This window comes from Pseudochaenichthys georgianus, chromosome 9 (assembly GCF_902827115.2).
Source record: "Pseudochaenichthys georgianus chromosome 9, fPseGeo1.2, whole genome shotgun sequence".
Classification (NCBI taxonomy): Eukaryota; Metazoa; Chordata; class Actinopteri; order Perciformes; family Channichthyidae; genus Pseudochaenichthys; species Pseudochaenichthys georgianus.
In genome coordinates, this window is record NC_047511.1 from 45,430,597 (window position 1) to 45,447,780 (window position 17,184).

At 38.6% G+C, this 17,184-nt stretch overlaps 1 protein-coding gene across 1 annotated transcript in view; it reads right to left on the minus strand.

The window, feature by feature from the left end:
- LOC117452390 (breakpoint cluster region protein) overlaps positions 1-17,184 on the minus strand; it is a 79,555-nt gene that overhangs the window by 20,409 nt on the left and 41,962 nt on the right. Inside the window, exons 9-14 of the mRNA XM_034090999.1 lie at positions 12,863-12,970; positions 12,641-12,701; positions 10,386-10,438; positions 10,159-10,299; positions 1,148-1,269; positions 149-314 (exon numbers count right to left, since the gene is read on the minus strand). Of these exons, the coding sequence (XP_033946890.1) occupies positions 149-314; positions 1,148-1,269; positions 10,159-10,299; positions 10,386-10,438; positions 12,641-12,701; positions 12,863-12,970 (651 nt within the window). The remainder of the gene's footprint in view (positions 1-148; positions 315-1,147; positions 1,270-10,158; positions 10,300-10,385; positions 10,439-12,640; positions 12,702-12,862; positions 12,971-17,184) is intronic.

Sequence of the window (17,184 nt, forward strand, 5' to 3'; positions counted from 1 at the left end):
TATTGATCCGTACGGACTCTAAAGCCCCCTGAGACAAATATAATATTTATGATATTGGGCTATACTGTATATAATCTAATTTAATTTGACACAAACCATAAACTCCACCTTATGTGTTGGTGATGATTGAGTTTCTGTGTTTGCTCACCTTCTCTCTCTGGATGTCGTTCTTGATCTGTGAGATTCTGATCTTCATGGCGTCGATCTCGTCCTCCGGCAGCAGCGGGACGGGCGTGGACTCGCAGTCCTCGATGTTCTGGAAGGTCAGGTCGGCCAGTGGGATGAACCACTTACAGTCGTACTGCTGCCCTTTGCTGGGGAGGAAGAGGGTTTTAATATAAGGCTGCACGATTAATCAAGTGTTAATGCAGGAGTTTGGTTACCGCAATTAAATGGACATGATCCACGGCCCCTTGTTTTACTCCTGCTTTTTCTGTAAAGCGACCTTGGGTTCCCTGAAGGCGCTAAATAAATGTAAGTTATAATTATTATTATTATTATGATCAACGAGTATATTAAAAAATAATTAAGAAACATTAGGATAACATTTATTTTAAGTCTTGATTTTGATGCAAAAAATTGCAGATTTGCAAGAATTAAGCACAAAGGGAAAGCTGTAATCCATTTAATATAAATGTAAAATAGAAATTATTAAAAAATTATAATAATAATAATTTTCTCAAAATTAAACAAAATCATGGAGCCCCGGTAAAATAAATGTATATTTCTATTTATATATATATATATATATATAAAAAAAATCTATTTTTTTTAATGTTTTTCAGATTTTATTTTTATTTTACTTTATTGTATCTTTTATTGGACATTTTACTTTTATTTGTTATGATTATATAAATATCTTTATTTTAAATTATTATATTTATCTAAATATTTTAACTAAATTATCTTTCATTTATTTCTTACATAGACAGGTTCAATGTCTGCCAGGTCGTACTGTTTTAAAAGCAGTGGCTCTTCCAGGTCACAGCCTCCCTCTCCCCTCCCCCCCAGGACCGCTCTCCAGGACCCCTCCCCAGGACCCCTCTCCTCTCCCCTCCCCAGGACCCCTCTCCTCTCCCCTCCCCCCAGGACCCCTCTCCAGGACCCCTCCCCAGGACCCCTCCCCAGGACCCCTCTCCAGACTCACCCTGCGGCCTGTTTCTTCAGCTTGGTGCAGAGCAGCAGGTCCGTGAACAGGAAGACGTGACGCAGCTTCCTGGATCCCTCCACCAGCTCCACCATGAAGCGATCCCTCAGCAGCTGACGGTGCTGCAGCAGGGAGAGAGGAGGCCCGTCAGGCAACTCGCAGTAAAACACTCCCAGATACACACCCAGAAATTATGATTTATCAACTAGGTAATACCAATACACCAATGTGTATATTGTATTATAAAACGGAATAGTCAAATCAAGCAATCTGATTGGTTCTTAGCCGTGATAGAATGAGCGTATATCACGGGTAGAATGACTTTTCACAAGTCATGTATCCCTCCGCGTCTGAGAAAAAGCTACAACTGTTACATTACGTCCGTTACGAAACTAACCAACTACCAAAGTTTAACATGGAAAGATGTAAGGTTAACTTCGACCTCACTACGGAGGAGTGGATTGAGCAGTGCATATCTCCGGAAAGCCCCTAAACGACCTTAAATATACTGTAAGTGCTATGTGTTATAGTACAATGTGCACATTTCTACTATAACTTCTTATGTTTACATACATTTTTGTACTTTATTTTATCTTATTTTCACATTTTGCTTTCCTTTCTTGTTTTTTTATCTTACTTCTGACATTTAAATATTTGTATTTTGATCTTTTATTACAAAACCTTAGCTTAACATTCTTACTTCTTTAAATATGTATATTGTTTATCTTTTATTTGACATTTTAAATGTAATGTTTTTTCGTTGGACAATTAATTTTATTTTGTTGTTTATATAAACATCTTTATTTTTTATATATTTGTATTGTATATTAACTTCTAATGTTTATATAAATATTTTCATTTTATTTCATCTTTTTATTGCATTTTTATTTTATTCTAAAATGGAGCAACTGTGATAAAAACGCATTTTTCTCTAGATACTTTAAAAAAAATCTTAATTCCTCGGTTGTTTTAACCAATAAAATCCCCTTGTGACTGAACCAAAAGCAAACACTAAGAACTGCTGAAAGTACATAAACTATTTGAGGTTTTAAAATGTAAACTGCTTTAATTTGAAGTTCACAAACAATTCTTAGTGTGCTGCTGTTTGTGCGTGAGTTATCTGAAAGCCTGTGGTGTGAAACTGCAGTCAGATGAATGCTACCAAACCACATGGAGGAAGTAAACTAAATAACTGCAAACAATACATCATTTGTGATCAAACTAAAACCAGGCAGTAGGCGTTTCTTAAAAAACTTGCCGCATCTGACATAACGATGCCTGTTAGCATCCCGTTAGCATGTAGCATGTCTGTGACGCTAATTTTTCATGTCGTTCATTTAGCGATACTTTTTCCTCCAATAATGGATGTCTGTGGCCTGTAATCCTGGTTGATCCGAGCTGCCTGAGGGTGGAAACATGTGATGGCACGAGCTCATCCTGCAGCAGCGTGCAGATCAATTCCCCCCCGCCTTTTGACCTCAGGCTGTTTACGGTGACACATGTGAGCCCAACCAGTGTGTCAAAACCACAAGGAAATCACTGCAGCGTGGCGTCCCCTTTCCCAAACACTGGCCCTCGATCCTGTTCAGCACTGTCCTGGTTGCACTCTGCAGGGTGGCATCATAGACTGTGGGTGTCATCTGCTTATTGTGCAGTGAAACCAGCATGACCATGAATATATAGTCAATAATCCAATGGGAAACAAGCTGTAACTGCACTGTATCAGTGGTGGAAGAAATACAATTTTGTTCTATGCCAATAGCAGTTGAGAGCTTACTTCAACAAAAGTACAAAAGTGTTGCCATCAAAATAAACCTATATTACCAAAACTTTAAGTACTTGTGCGTAATGGCGCATATCAGAATCATATATATTAACCCTTAAATGAGCAAGTACATATAGCTTTTTCGGGAATTTTTTTTATGATATTTGTTACATTTCACCCTGTCTTTACACCCATTATTACACTGTTATTACACCCCTATTGGGCGACTGTGGCTGCGAGGGAGTGTGGTCGTCTTTCAACCAGAAGGTTGTGGGTTCGATCCCAGCCCGTGCAGCCAACATGTCGATGTATCCTTGGGCAAGATACTTAACCCCGAGTTGCTCCCGATGGCATGGCCAACGGTGTGTGAATGTTAGGTCCTAGAGCAAGTGGCACTGCTCTGTATGAATGGGTGTGAATGGGTGAATGACATGTAGTATGTAAAGCGATTTGAGGGGTCGTAAAGACTGGATAAAGCGCTATATAAGTACAGTCCATTTACCATTTACCATTTACCCTATTAAACACCTGCATTTCAACGGTGTTACACCATTATTAAACCCTTACAACACCTGTATTACAGTGTTATGACACCCATGTTACACATTAATACCCCTATTTTAGACCCACATGAGATCCATATTACACTGTAATCAAACAGTTATTACACTGTTATTAAACAACAGTTATAACACCCATATAAGTCCGTAATCTCACCCATGTTACACATTAATACCCCTATTTCAGACCCATATTACACTGTAATTACTAGGGCTGTCCCGAATACCATTTTTCGGGCTCCGGATATTCGGTAGTAATCAGCAGCGAACCGCTTCAACACGAGTATTTCAGTGTATTCACGGCATTCATTTTGTTATTCTACGGTATTGTTGTGTTATAGTTATTTGTTAATGTAACCCAATTTGTGTTCTTTGAAATTGAAAAGGATATCGCATTGTGTTTGTTACTTTCGTTGCAGTTGTATATGTCTTAAGTGTCATTTGGCTTGGCTTCCTATTTATGGACATGCTTTTATTTTGAAGGAGAGGTAGCGCTGTTGACAGGAAGTTGTTGTTGCTTTGGAAACAACGTGACGGAGATTAACGGAGAAAAGTAATATCTACATATAAAGACGGAGAAAGTAAACGATAACGTTTATGGCTAAGTGTTAGCACCCCCCGAAGAGGCACAAGCTCACGTTGATATTGGAGATTTCAATAAGTTCAATTTGGAGAAAAAAACGGGGAAAAAACGATAAAACGAATAACGAAATTGAAACCCGAATAGTAGCCTACTCCAACGAACGAATATTCGGATATTCGGGTACAGCCCTAGTAATTACACTGTTATTGCACATGGACACAGTCTGTCAAATGACTTTCACCTAGAATACAGAAACCATTTAAGGGTTAAATCACTGGATTATAAGTATTGATTGCACTTAAGAACTTGACTAAATGAACTTCATTACATTACCACTGCTCACTACTGGGAAGTGCTTTTGTTTTTGCTTACGTACTAAAATAAGACACTGAGCTGAAGCTAAACAAACTGGTTGAAATGCTTTTGGTAATTACAAGGAAAACATCAACAATGGGTGCAAATGTAGTCACGTCCACCAACAACTCCCTGTCTCAGACCGGCTGCCCTGTGCTGGCATGTTCTCTGTTACTCTCCTGACTTCCCATTTATATATAAAGCAACTTTCCCTCTGATTTCATATCCCATATCCCAGGGCCAGTTCCAGGGAAAACGAGCGGAAGTTCTCAGTCAGGTCATCTGAATCAGACCCTTACAAATGTTGTGTTTAGGGGGGTCAGGAAACGTGGGTAATTCAGTACACACCCACCCAGAAGGCTGGTGAGACAGACCGTTTGATAAGCCAAGCTGCAGGTCATTTCTGGGAAGCAGAGGTGGGAGGAGTACTCAGATCTTGAGTAAAAGTAGAAGTACTCAGATCTTGAGTAAAAGTAGAAGTACTCAGATCTTGTACTTGAGTAAAAGTAGAAGTACCAGAGTGTAGGAATACTCTGTTACTTCAAAATGTTACTCAAGTAAAAATAGAAAAGCGTTATCATGAAAATATAGTTAAAGTACCAACAGTAAAAGTAGTCATTGTGCAGATTGGACATTTCAGAATAATAAATATGATATGTAGTCAGAGGTGGGAAGCAACTAAGTAAGTTTATTCAAGTACTGTACTTACATGTAAGTAGCATTTTGAGATATGTGTACTTTACTTGAGTATTTCCATGTGATGCTACCTTGTACTTCTACTCCATACCATTCAGAGGTAAAAGGTGTACTTCTACTCCACTACATGTATTTAATACCTTTAGTTACTTCTCAGATCTGGATGAATGATGTGAAATATAATCAAGTGTTAAATCAGACTGTAGTTCCACCTGGAGTAAATCCACCAGCTACCCTGCAGTCTACAAAGTACTTCAGACTAGCTGCACCTTCACCAGCTTTGAGGACACTTTCATGATCAATCATTATAAAACATATCATATATATTATTCTGAAATGGACCAATCTGCACAACGACTACTTTTACTGTCTTTCACTATATTTAGATGAGAATACTTTCTACTTTTACTTGAGGAACTTGAATGCAGGACTTTTACTGTGACAGAGTATTCCTACACTCTGGTACTTCTACTTTTACTAAAGTACAAGATTAGAGTACTTCTACTTTTACTCAAGTACAAGATCTGGGTACTTCTACTTTTACTCAATAACAAGATCCGAGTACTTCTACTTTAACTCAAGAACAAGATCTGAGTACTTCTACTTTTACTAAAGTACAAGATGTGAGTACTTCTCCTTTTACTCAAGTACAAGATCTGAGTACTTCTACTTTAACTCAAGAACAAGATCTGAGTACTTCTACTTTTACTCAAGTACAAGATGTGAGTACTTGTACTTGAACTCAAGTACAGTATCTGAGTACTTCTACTTTTACTCAAGTACAGTATCTGAGTACTTGTACTTTAACTCAAGTACAGTATCTGAGTACTTCTACTTTTACTCAAGTACAGTATCTGAGTACTTCTACTTTTACTCAAGTACAGTATCTGAGTACTTGTACTTGAACTCAAGTACAGTATCTGAGTACTTCCCTCCTCTGCTGGTGAGACAGTTTGATAAGCAAAGCTGCAGGTCATTTCTAGGAAGCAGAGTAGTTGCAACAGGGAAGGATGGGAGTGTGTGAGGAGTCGATCCCCAGGTTACTTCTCTCCGTGCTCCTCCAGTGTTCTTGCTCTGCTTTGTCTCGAGCTTCCTCTCCAGCAGACGGGCGAGTGCGTCAGAACCGACTGACTCACAGTCCTGTTTTGCTGCGGCTTCCAGACGCCTCGCAGCGTTTTACCAGCAACAGACAAGATATGACAGAGACTCCGGGGGCTGATGTGCGAGGCTGGATTTCACAGCTGCTGTGATTTAACTAAATGTACAGCACTCGTTTATGAGTGTGTTTAATCCTCAAGTCCATATCAACAAGTGTCCTGTCAATCCAGAGCTTTAGTAACTAATTCAATCGTTGCATTTAGCCCAAAAAGAGGCAGAGTACAGGTCAAAAGATCTAACTTACTCGGTGGCAAGAGACAAATAAGTATTTAAATCTCATTTGAGGTATAACTTGAGTTACAAGTAAAGAGAACAACACAATACCAAAAGACTGATGCTGTTGGTGTTGTGAAGCTGATGTTAACCTTCACCAGGTAGGATTCCTCCACTCTTCATTGTTCAGGATCCACAGAGGCTTCCTCCTCTCAGACATAAGCCAACCAGGATATTAAAACGGGTAAAAACACCGAAAATAAAGTGGTTCAGTGCTTCTCAAACTTTGTTCAGTAGTGTACCCCCTTTGAAACATCTTCTCAGATCTTGTACTTGAGTAAAAGTAGAAGTACCAGAGTGTAGGAATACTCTGTTACTTCAAAATGTTACTCAAGTAAAAATAGAAAAGCGTTATCATGAAAATATAGTTAAAGTACCAACAGTAAAAGTAGTCATTGTGCAGATTGGACATTTCAGAATAATAAATATGATATGTAGTCAGAGGTGGGAAGCAACTAAGTAAGTTTATTCAAGTACTGTACTTACATGTAAGTAGCATTTTGAGATACGTGTACTTTACTTGAGTATTTCCATGTGATGCTACCTTGTACTTCTACTCCATACCATTCAGAGGTAAAAGGTGTACTTCTACTCCACTACATGTATTTAATACCTTTAGTTACTTCTCAGATCTGGATGAATGATGTGAAATATAATCAAGTGTTAAATCAGACTGTAGTTCCACCTGGAGTAAATCCACCAGCTACCCTGCAGTCTACAAAGTACTTCAGACTAGCTGCACCTTCACCAGCTTTGAGGACACTTTCATGATCAATCATTATAAAACATATCATATATATTATTCTGAAATGGACCAATCTGCACAACGACTACTTTTACTGTCTTTCACTATATTTAGATGAGAATACTTTCTACTTTTACTTGAGGAACTTGAATGCAGGACTTTTACTGTGACAGAGTATTCCTACACTCTGGTACTTCTACTTTTACTAAAGTACAAGATTAGAGTACTTCTACTTTTACTCAAGTACAAGATCTGGGTACTTCTACTTTTACTCAATAACAAGATCCGAGTACTTCTACTTTAACTCAAGAACAAGATCTGAGTACTTCTACTTTTACTAAAGTACAAGATGTGAGTACTTCTCCTTTTACTCAAGTACAAGATCTGAGTACTTCTACTTTAACTCAAGAACAAGATCTGAGTACTTCTACTTTTACTCAAGTACAAGATGTGAGTACTTGTACTTGAACTCAAGTACAGTATCTGAGTACTTCTACTTTTACTCAAGTACAGTATCTGAGTACTTGTACTTTAACTCAAGTACAGTATCTGAGTACTTCTACTTTTACTCAAGTACAGTATCTGAGTACTTCTACTTTTACTCAAGTACAGTATCTGAGTACTTGTACTTGAACTCAAGTACAGTATCTGAGTACTTCCCTCCTCTGCTGGTGAGACAGTTTGATAAGCAAAGCTGCAGGTCATTTCTAGGAAGCAGAGTAGTTGCAACAGGGAAGGATGGGAGTGTGTGAGGAGTCGATCCCCAGGTTACTTCTCTCCGTGCTCCTCCAGTGTTCTTGCTCTGCTTTGTCTCGAGCTTCCTCTCCAGCAGACGGGCGAGTGCGTCAGAACCGACTGACTCACAGTCCTGTTTTGCTGCGGCTTCCAGACGCCTCGCAGCGTTTTACCAGCAACAGACAAGATATGACAGAGACTCCGGGGGCTGATGTGCGAGGCTGGATTTCACAGCTGCTGTGATTTAACTAAATGTACAGCACTCGTTTATGAGTGTGTTTAATCCTCAAGTCCATATCAACAAGTGTCCTGTCAATCCAGAGCTTTAGTAACTAATTCAATCGTTGCATTTAGCCCAAAAAGAGGCAGAGTACAGGTCAAAAGATCTAACTTACTCGGTGGCAAGAGACAAATAAGTATTTAAATCTCATTTGAGGTATAACTTGAGTTACAAGTAAAGAGAACAACACAATACCAAAAGACTGATGCTGTTGGTGTTGTGAAGCTGATGTTAACCTTCACCAGGTAGGATTCCTCCACTCTTCATTGTTCAGGATCCACAGAGGCTTCCTCCTCTCAGACATAAGCCAACCAGGATATTAAAACGGGTAAAAACACCGAAAATAAAGTGGTTCAGTGCTTCTCAAACTTTGTTCAGTAGTGTACCCCCTTTGAAACATCTTCTCAGCCGAGTACCCCCTGACCGACCCCGAACATCTTTGATCGAAAAAAAGCCTATACAAATAATTCCAATATAGTGATGTTCCCTCAGTGTGTGATGTATTAACTCCTTCGTGCACGCATTACAACAAACTAAGGATATGTTCATTTTATGCATGAAAAAAACAACATAACGAAAAAAATGTAAACTGATTTTTCAAAGGAGTTTTTCAACTGAAGTAATATCTGTTTAACAAACCAATGAACAAAATGATATATTATACAAAACTATAAAATACAATACACACATTTGACATGTTTATATGAGGACCCCCTTGGTGGTTCTAGGAATATTTTATATAACATTGTGTTTTCTATTTCACTTATTGAACTAAGATTATTTTTGTAATCATGCATTTTTAATTAACTTTTTTTTTTTTTAAATCTCCCGTACCCCCTGCAGTACCCCAACGTACCCCTAGGGGTCCGCGTACCCCCATTTGAGAATCACTGGTTTAGTGGATCCATGGGCTGAGGAGCGACGAGCTAAAGGCTAACGTCAGCCTAGCTTGTTTCTCTGATAACCTCAGATCGAGACGTCACATGACTAAAACCCTACATCCGAGTTAAAAAGCACCAAGATCTAAAAAGTGTACGGTCAAAATGTGGCTGAAAATAGTATTAAAAGTGTATTTATGACGGCTCTTAGCATGTTCAAAGAGAACACGTTGCTATTACAGGAGACAGAGGCAATGCTAACTTCATTAAAATTACACATACCTACGCGTCTTGTTGTTTTGAGACATTTTCATGAGGAAATGGCGATATATTTGTATTTATTTATAAGAAGTATAGCTGTCAGTATGGTATCTATTGACCATAATGTGCATTTGGTTTCATCGAGCCTGATGACATTTCTTAGATAAAACTGGATGGATGTAATTTTCCCTATAGAGCATAAGTGTCAAACTCAAATGTCATCTCGGGCCACATCAGCATCATGGTTGCACTCAAAGGGCCAGTTTTATATATAAGACTATATAAAAATACATACATAAATATTTAATATATATAAAATAATGTATTATATTACATGATTGCCTCTGTATTGGATTATTATCGGATAGGGTAATAACTTCATAATTAACTACGTCTGAAAGCAGAAGCTTAGGGCAAATAATTGCAAGTCTCTTCAGTGAGAATGTCACAAAATGATTTAAAAAGTTTAAAAAAGGGGAAAAAGTGATATTTTGAAGAAAAAAGGCAGATTCTGAAAAAAGGCAAATTTGAGATGCATTGTGGGACATGTAGTTTATGGGCAACGTGCTTCTGTAAATCGTCATGTAACCGAATAATAAACATATTATATTCTTTGCAAGCTCTTGTGGGGCCACGTGAAATGAAGTCACGGGCCGGATTTGGCCCCCGGGCCTTGAGTTTGACACCCCTGCTTTCGAGCATAAGTGAGTCTTCCACACTGACCTCTCCCTTCTGAACGGTCATGGACTGTCTCCTCGGGGTGATTTCTTCATTAATGCTGGACAGGAAGTTCTGAGAGATGCGCAGAGCGTCCTGCAGCAGAGTGTAGTCCGGGTGGCTGGAGGGGGTGTGCTTCAGGAGGTCCTGGAATATTAGAAAAACAAAACATGAAATCACCAAAAGTCTCTTCATGCAGTCAGGGTGTTGCTCCGGGTTGTGTCCACACTCACATGCAGAACGAGCGTGCTGCGCGTCACTCGGTCCACGGGTTTGTAGAGAAGAGCTGAGAAGGAGTCGAACAATCACATCTTGTTTATATACAAGTTACACGGTTACATTGGGGGCTTTGCAATTTGAATGATACACCCGCAGAGGAAGTAAGGAAAACCCTCAGACACAATTAATATGAAATGTTAGAAATCTCGGGGAGAGAAACACGGGACGTGTAGAGATTGAAAAGAAATGACAAAATTAAAACAGAGACAATATTAATGACAAAAGTAATGTGAATGTATCTTTTTGAAAATACTGATATACACCTGGACATCAGCAGGAGAGGACTCTTTAAAGTAGAGACACTACATACTGATATACACCTGGACATCAGCAGGAGAGGACTCTTTAAAGTAGAGACACGACATACTGATATACACCTGGACATCAGCAGGAGAGGACTCTTTAAAGTAGAGACACTACATACTGATATACACCTGAACATCAGCAGGAGAGGACTCTTTAAAGTAGAGACACGACATACTGATATACACCTGGACATCAGCAGGAGAGGACTCTTTAAAGTAGAGACACTACATACTGATATACACCTGAACATCAGCAGGAGAGGACTCTTTAAAGTAGAGACACTACATACTGATATACACCTGAACATCAGCAGGAGAGGACTCTTTAAAGTAGAGACACGACATACTGATATACACCTGGACATCAGCAGGAGAGGACTCTTTAAAGTAGAGACACTACATACTGATATACACCTGAACATCAGCAGGAGAGGACTCTTTAAAGTAGAGACACTACATACTGATATACACCTGGACATCAGCAGGAGAGGACTCTTTAAAGTAGAGACACTACATACTGATATACACCTGGACATCAGCAGGAGAGGACTCTTTAAAGTAGAGACACGACATACTGATATACACCTGGACATCAGCAGGAGAGGACTCTTTAAAGTAGAGACACTACATACTGATATACACCTGAACATCAGCAGGAGAGGACTCTTTAAAGTAGAGACACGACATACTGATATACACCTGGACATCAGCAGGAGAGGACTCTTTAAAGTAGAGACACTACATACTGATATACACCTGAACATCAGCAGGAGAGGACTCTTTAAAGTAGAGACACTACATACTGATATACACCTGAACATCAGCAGGAGAGGACTCTTTAAAGTAGAGACACGACATACTGATATACACCTGGACATCAGCAGGAGAGGACTCTTTAAAGTAGAGACACTACATACTGATATACACCTGAACATCAGCAGGAGAGGACTCTTTAAAGTAGAGACACTACATACTGATATACACCTGGACATCAGCAGGAGAGGACTCTTTAAAGTAGAGACTCTACATACTGATATACACCTGAACATCAGCAGGAGAGGACTCTTTAAAGTAGAGACACGACATACTGATATACACCTGAACATCAGCAGGAGAGGACTCTTTAAAGTAGAGACACTACATACTGATATACACCTGAACATCAGCAGGAGAGGACTCTTTAAAGTAGAGACACTACATACTGATATACACCTGAACATCAGCAGGAGAGGACTCTTTAAAGTAGAGACACTACATACTGATATACACCTGAACATCAGCAGGAGAGGACTCTTTAAAGTAGAGACACTACATACTGATATACACCTGAACATCAGCAGGAGAGGACTCTTTAAAGTAGAGACACTACATACTGATATACACCTGAACATCAGCAGGAGAGGACTCTTTAAAGTAGAGACACTACATACTGATATACACCTGAACATCAGCAGGAGAGGACTCTTTAAAGTAGAGACACTACATACTGATATACACCTGACCATCAGCAGGAGAGGACTCTTTAAAGTAGAGACACTACATACTGATATACACCTGACCATCAGCAGGAGAGGACTCTTTAAAGTAGAGACACTACATACTGATATACACCTGACCATCAGCAGGAGAGGACTCTTTAAAGTAGAGACACTACATACTGATATACACCTGAACATCAGCAGGAGAGGACTCTTTAAAGTAGAGACGCTACATACTGATATACACCTGAACATCAGCAGGAGAGGACTCTTTAAAGTAGAGACACTACATACTGATATACACCAGAACATCAGCAGGAGAGGACTCTTTAAAGTAGAGACACTACATACTGATATACACCTGAACATCAGCAGGAGAGAACTCTTTAAAGTAAAAGCAGGCCATTAACTTCACTCAGTACTCACTTTCCAGTGAGTTTTTAGCCGCCTGGTCTTTGCAGTCCTTCGTGCTTTTGACCTTGAGATTCTGGAAAGGGAAGAGAAAAACCCCCTCATTAAATCACTGCCCCACAGCGCAATTAAAACAATCAGCGCGGCTATAAAGAGCTGCGTGGCTGAGAAACTGCCCCGTCATCACTTCTCGGGCAGCTGCGCAGCATCAGATGTTTTCCTGCTGGGATCACATACCTCAGATATCTCTGCAAACTGAGCGTTCGCCTGGCAGCATTTGTCCGCCGTCTCCACAGCGACCTTATAGTTATCCACAAAGGCCCGATACACTCCCAGCTGACTCGCCTGCAGGGCACAGACGAGATTTAAACTCCTGAGCAGAGAGATTTCACTCTGACTGCAGCTGACACGGTGTGATATTAAAGCAGCGTGTGAGTGCATCTGTATCTTGAGATTTGATTAAGAAATGGATTTGGATTCAGGTGCTTTCTTTTTAAAAAGCAGAGAAAAGTAAAGAAGTAAATATTATTTAATCAGAACGAGAATAATTACAGAATATTATAATAATCGTGTAATCTTTCAGAGTATCAGAAACAGCTGTTTTCGGCGTCTGAAATATGGAGACTTCCTGCTTTTCTCTGTTTCATATCGTATTAAAGTGAATATATTTGGGTTACTTCCTGAAAAACACGACATTTAAAGACATCACTTTGTCTTAGAGACATTTTCTACATGTTTGACCATTTAAAGACCAATGGATGAATTGAGAAAACAGATTTGATTGATTTGTTATACTTGAAACCGTTGTATCCAGTGAGTGCAATAATGTAAACACACATTGACTAAAAGGTAATAATTATTAATAACAAGTTTAACCGCAACGTTTTTAGTGTTTCTCATGTTTTACAAGAAATAGAAATTGTGCCTTTTACACAAATAAAAGTGGCTAACTTAAGATAGCTGCCTTTAGCAGCCACTCAACACAGCAGGTATGTTGTGTAATCTTCTGCTTGACACACACTCTGATGTTGTTGTGTAGCATCATGGTTCATCATTAGCGATGTGTAGCTTCTTATTAAGAAACTAATCCTTATTAAGAATCATGTTTTGAATCCATTTATATTCTTAGGAGACACAAATCTTCCAGGAAAGAAAGTATTCTCTCCCGTAACGTCGATATATAAATCCATGAATGTGTGCGTTTCGTAGTTTGAATCCCTCCCTGAGCTAGCCGTTATTCAGCGACCTCCTATGGAGCGCTGTGTTCTCTTGATGTGGTGAGCTTTTATCTGTCCGGGGGACGACTCCAGGCAGTCTGCTCCGTAAGATCCCCCGAAGCATTACCAACAATCAAACACGGCCACCTTCCCCCATGAAAGTCCCCTCGTTTAACTATTATTAATGATCGAGGCTTTTAAGAAGTGCTATAATTAGTTTCTGAAAGTTACTGGCATGACGGATGGTGCTTTGTTTGATCTGAAGCCAACATACCGTTAAATAACGGGAGGTTACTTTCCTCTAAAGGAGGGTTTAAATCAGCTGTCATACCGTAACCACACCCTCGTACTCAGAGGTGGGAAGTAACTAAGTAGATGTACTCAAGTACTGTGCTTAAGTAGCATTTTGAGATTTATACTTTACTTAAGTATTTCAATTTTATGCTACCTTGTACTTTTACTCCACTACATGTATTTAATACCTTTAGTTGCTTCACAGATGTGGATGAATGATGTGAAATATAACCAAGTGTTGAATCAGACTTTAGTTCCACCTGGAGTAAATCCACCAGCTACCCTGCAGTCTACAAAGTACTTCAGACTAGCTGCACCTCCACCAGCTACCCTGCAGTCTACAAAGTACTTCAGACTAGCTGCTCCTTCACCAGCTACCCTGCAGTCTACAAAGTACTTCAAACTAGCTGCTCCTTCACCAGCTACCCTGCAGTCTACAAAGTACTTCAGACTAGCTGCACCTTCACCAGCTTTGAGAACACTTTCATGATCAATCATTATAAAACATATCATATATATTATTCTGAAATGGACCAATCTGCACAACGACTACTTTCACTGTCTTTCACTATATTTTGATGAGAATACTTTTGTACTTTTACTTGAGGAACATTTTGAATACAGGACTTTTACTGTAACAGAGTATTCCTACACTCTGGTACTTCTACTTTTACTCAAGTACACAATCTGAGTACTTCTACTTTTACTCAAGTACAAGATCTGAGTACTTCTACTTTTACTCAAGTACAAGATCTGAGTAATTCTACTTTTACTCAAGTACAAGATCTGAGTACTTCTACTTTTACTCAAGTACAAGATCTGAGTACTTCTACTTTTACTCAAGTACAAGATCTGAGTACTTCTACTTTTACTCAAGTACAAGATCTGAGTACTTCTACTTTTACTCAAGTACAAGATCTGAGTACTTCTACATTTACTCAAGTACAGGATCTGAGTACTTCTACTTTTACTCAAGTACAATATCTGAGTACTTCTACTTTTACTCAAGTACAAGATCTGAGTACTTCTACTTTTACTCAAGTACAATATCTGAGTACTTCTACTTTTACTCAAGTACCAGATCTGAGTACTTCTACGTTTACTCAAGTACAAGATCTGAGTACTTCTACTTTTACACAAGAACAAGATCTGAGTACTTCTACTTTAACTCAAGTACAAGATCTGAGTACTTCTACTTTCACTCAAGTACCAGATGTGAGTACTTCTACTTTTACTCAATTACAAGATCTGAGTACTTCTACTTTTACTCAAGTACAAGATCTGAGTACTTCTACTCTTACTCAAGTACCAGATCTGACTACTTCTCCTTTTACTCAAGTACCAGATCTGAGTACTTCTACTTTTATTCAAGAACAAGATCTGAGTACTTCTACTTTAACTCAAGTACAAGATCTGAGTACTTCTACTTTCACTCAAGTACCAGATGTGAGTACTTCTACTTTTACTCAAGTACAAGATCTGAGTACTTCTACTTTTACTCAAGTACAAGATCTGAGTACTTCTACTTTTACTCAAGTACAAGCTCTGAGTACTTCTACTTTTACTCAAGTACAAGATCTGAGTACTTCTACTTTTACTCAAGAACAAGATCTGAGTACTTCTATTTTTACTCAAGTACAAGATCTGAGTACTTCTACTTTTACTCAAGTACAAGGTCTGAGTACTTCTACTTTTACTCAAGAACAAGATCTGATCTCAAGTACAAGCTCTGAGTACTTCTACTTTTACTCAAGTACAAGATCTGAGTACTTCTACTTTTACTCAAGAACAAGATCTGAGTACTTCTACTTTTACTCAATTACAAGATCTGAGTACTTCTACTTTTACTCAAGAACAAGACCTGAGTACTTCTACTTTTACTCAAGAACAAGATCTGAGTACTTCTACTTTTACTCAAGTACAAGATCTGAGTACTTCTACTCTTACTCAAGTACCAGATCTGACTACTTCTCCTTTTACTCAAGTACCAGATCTGAGTACTTCTACTTTTATTCAAGAACAAGATCTGAGTACTTCTACTTTAACTCAAGTACAAGATCTGAGTACTTCTACTTTCACTCAAGTACCAGATGTGAGTACTTCTACTTTTACTCAAGTACAAGATCTGAGTACTTCTACTTTTACTCAAGTACAAGATCTGAGTACTTCTACTTTTACTCAAGTACAAGCTCTGAGTACTTCTACTTTTACTCAAGTACAAGATCTGAGTACTTCTACTTTTACTCAAGAACAAGATCTGAGTACTTCTATTTTTACTCAAGTACAAGATCTGAGTACTTCTACTTTTACTCAAGTACAAGGTCTGAGTACTTCTACTTTTACTCAAGAACAAGATCTGAGTACTTCTACTTTTACTCAAGTACAAGATCTGAGTACTTCTACTTTTACTCAAGAACAAGACCTGAGTACTTCTACTTTTACTCAAGAACAAGATCTGAGTACTTCTACTTTTACTCAATTACAAGATCTGAGTACTTCTACTTTTACTCAAGAACAAGACCTGAGTACTTCTACTTTTACTCAAGAACAAGATCTGAGTACTTCTACTTTTACTCAAGTACAAGATCTGAGTACTTCTACTCTTACTCAAGTACCAGATCTGACTACTTCTCCTTTTACTCAAGTACCAGATCTGAGTACTTCTACTTTTATTCAAGAACAAGATCTGAGTACTTCTACTTTAACTCAAGTACAAGATCTGAGTACTTCTACTTTCACTCAAGTACCAGATGTGAGTACTTCTACTTTTACTCAAGTACAAGATCTGAGTACTTCTACTTTACTCAAGTACAAGATCTGAGTACTTCTACTTTTACTCAAGTACAAGCTCTGAGTACTTCTACTTTTACTCAAGTACAAGATCTGAGTACTTCTACTTTTACTCAAGTACAAGATCTGAGTACTTCTACTTTTACTCAAGTACAAGATCTGAGTACTTCTACTTTTACTCAAGTACAAGGTCTGAGTACTTCTACTTTTACTCAAGAACAAGATCTGAGTACTTCTACTTTTACTCAAGTACAAGAT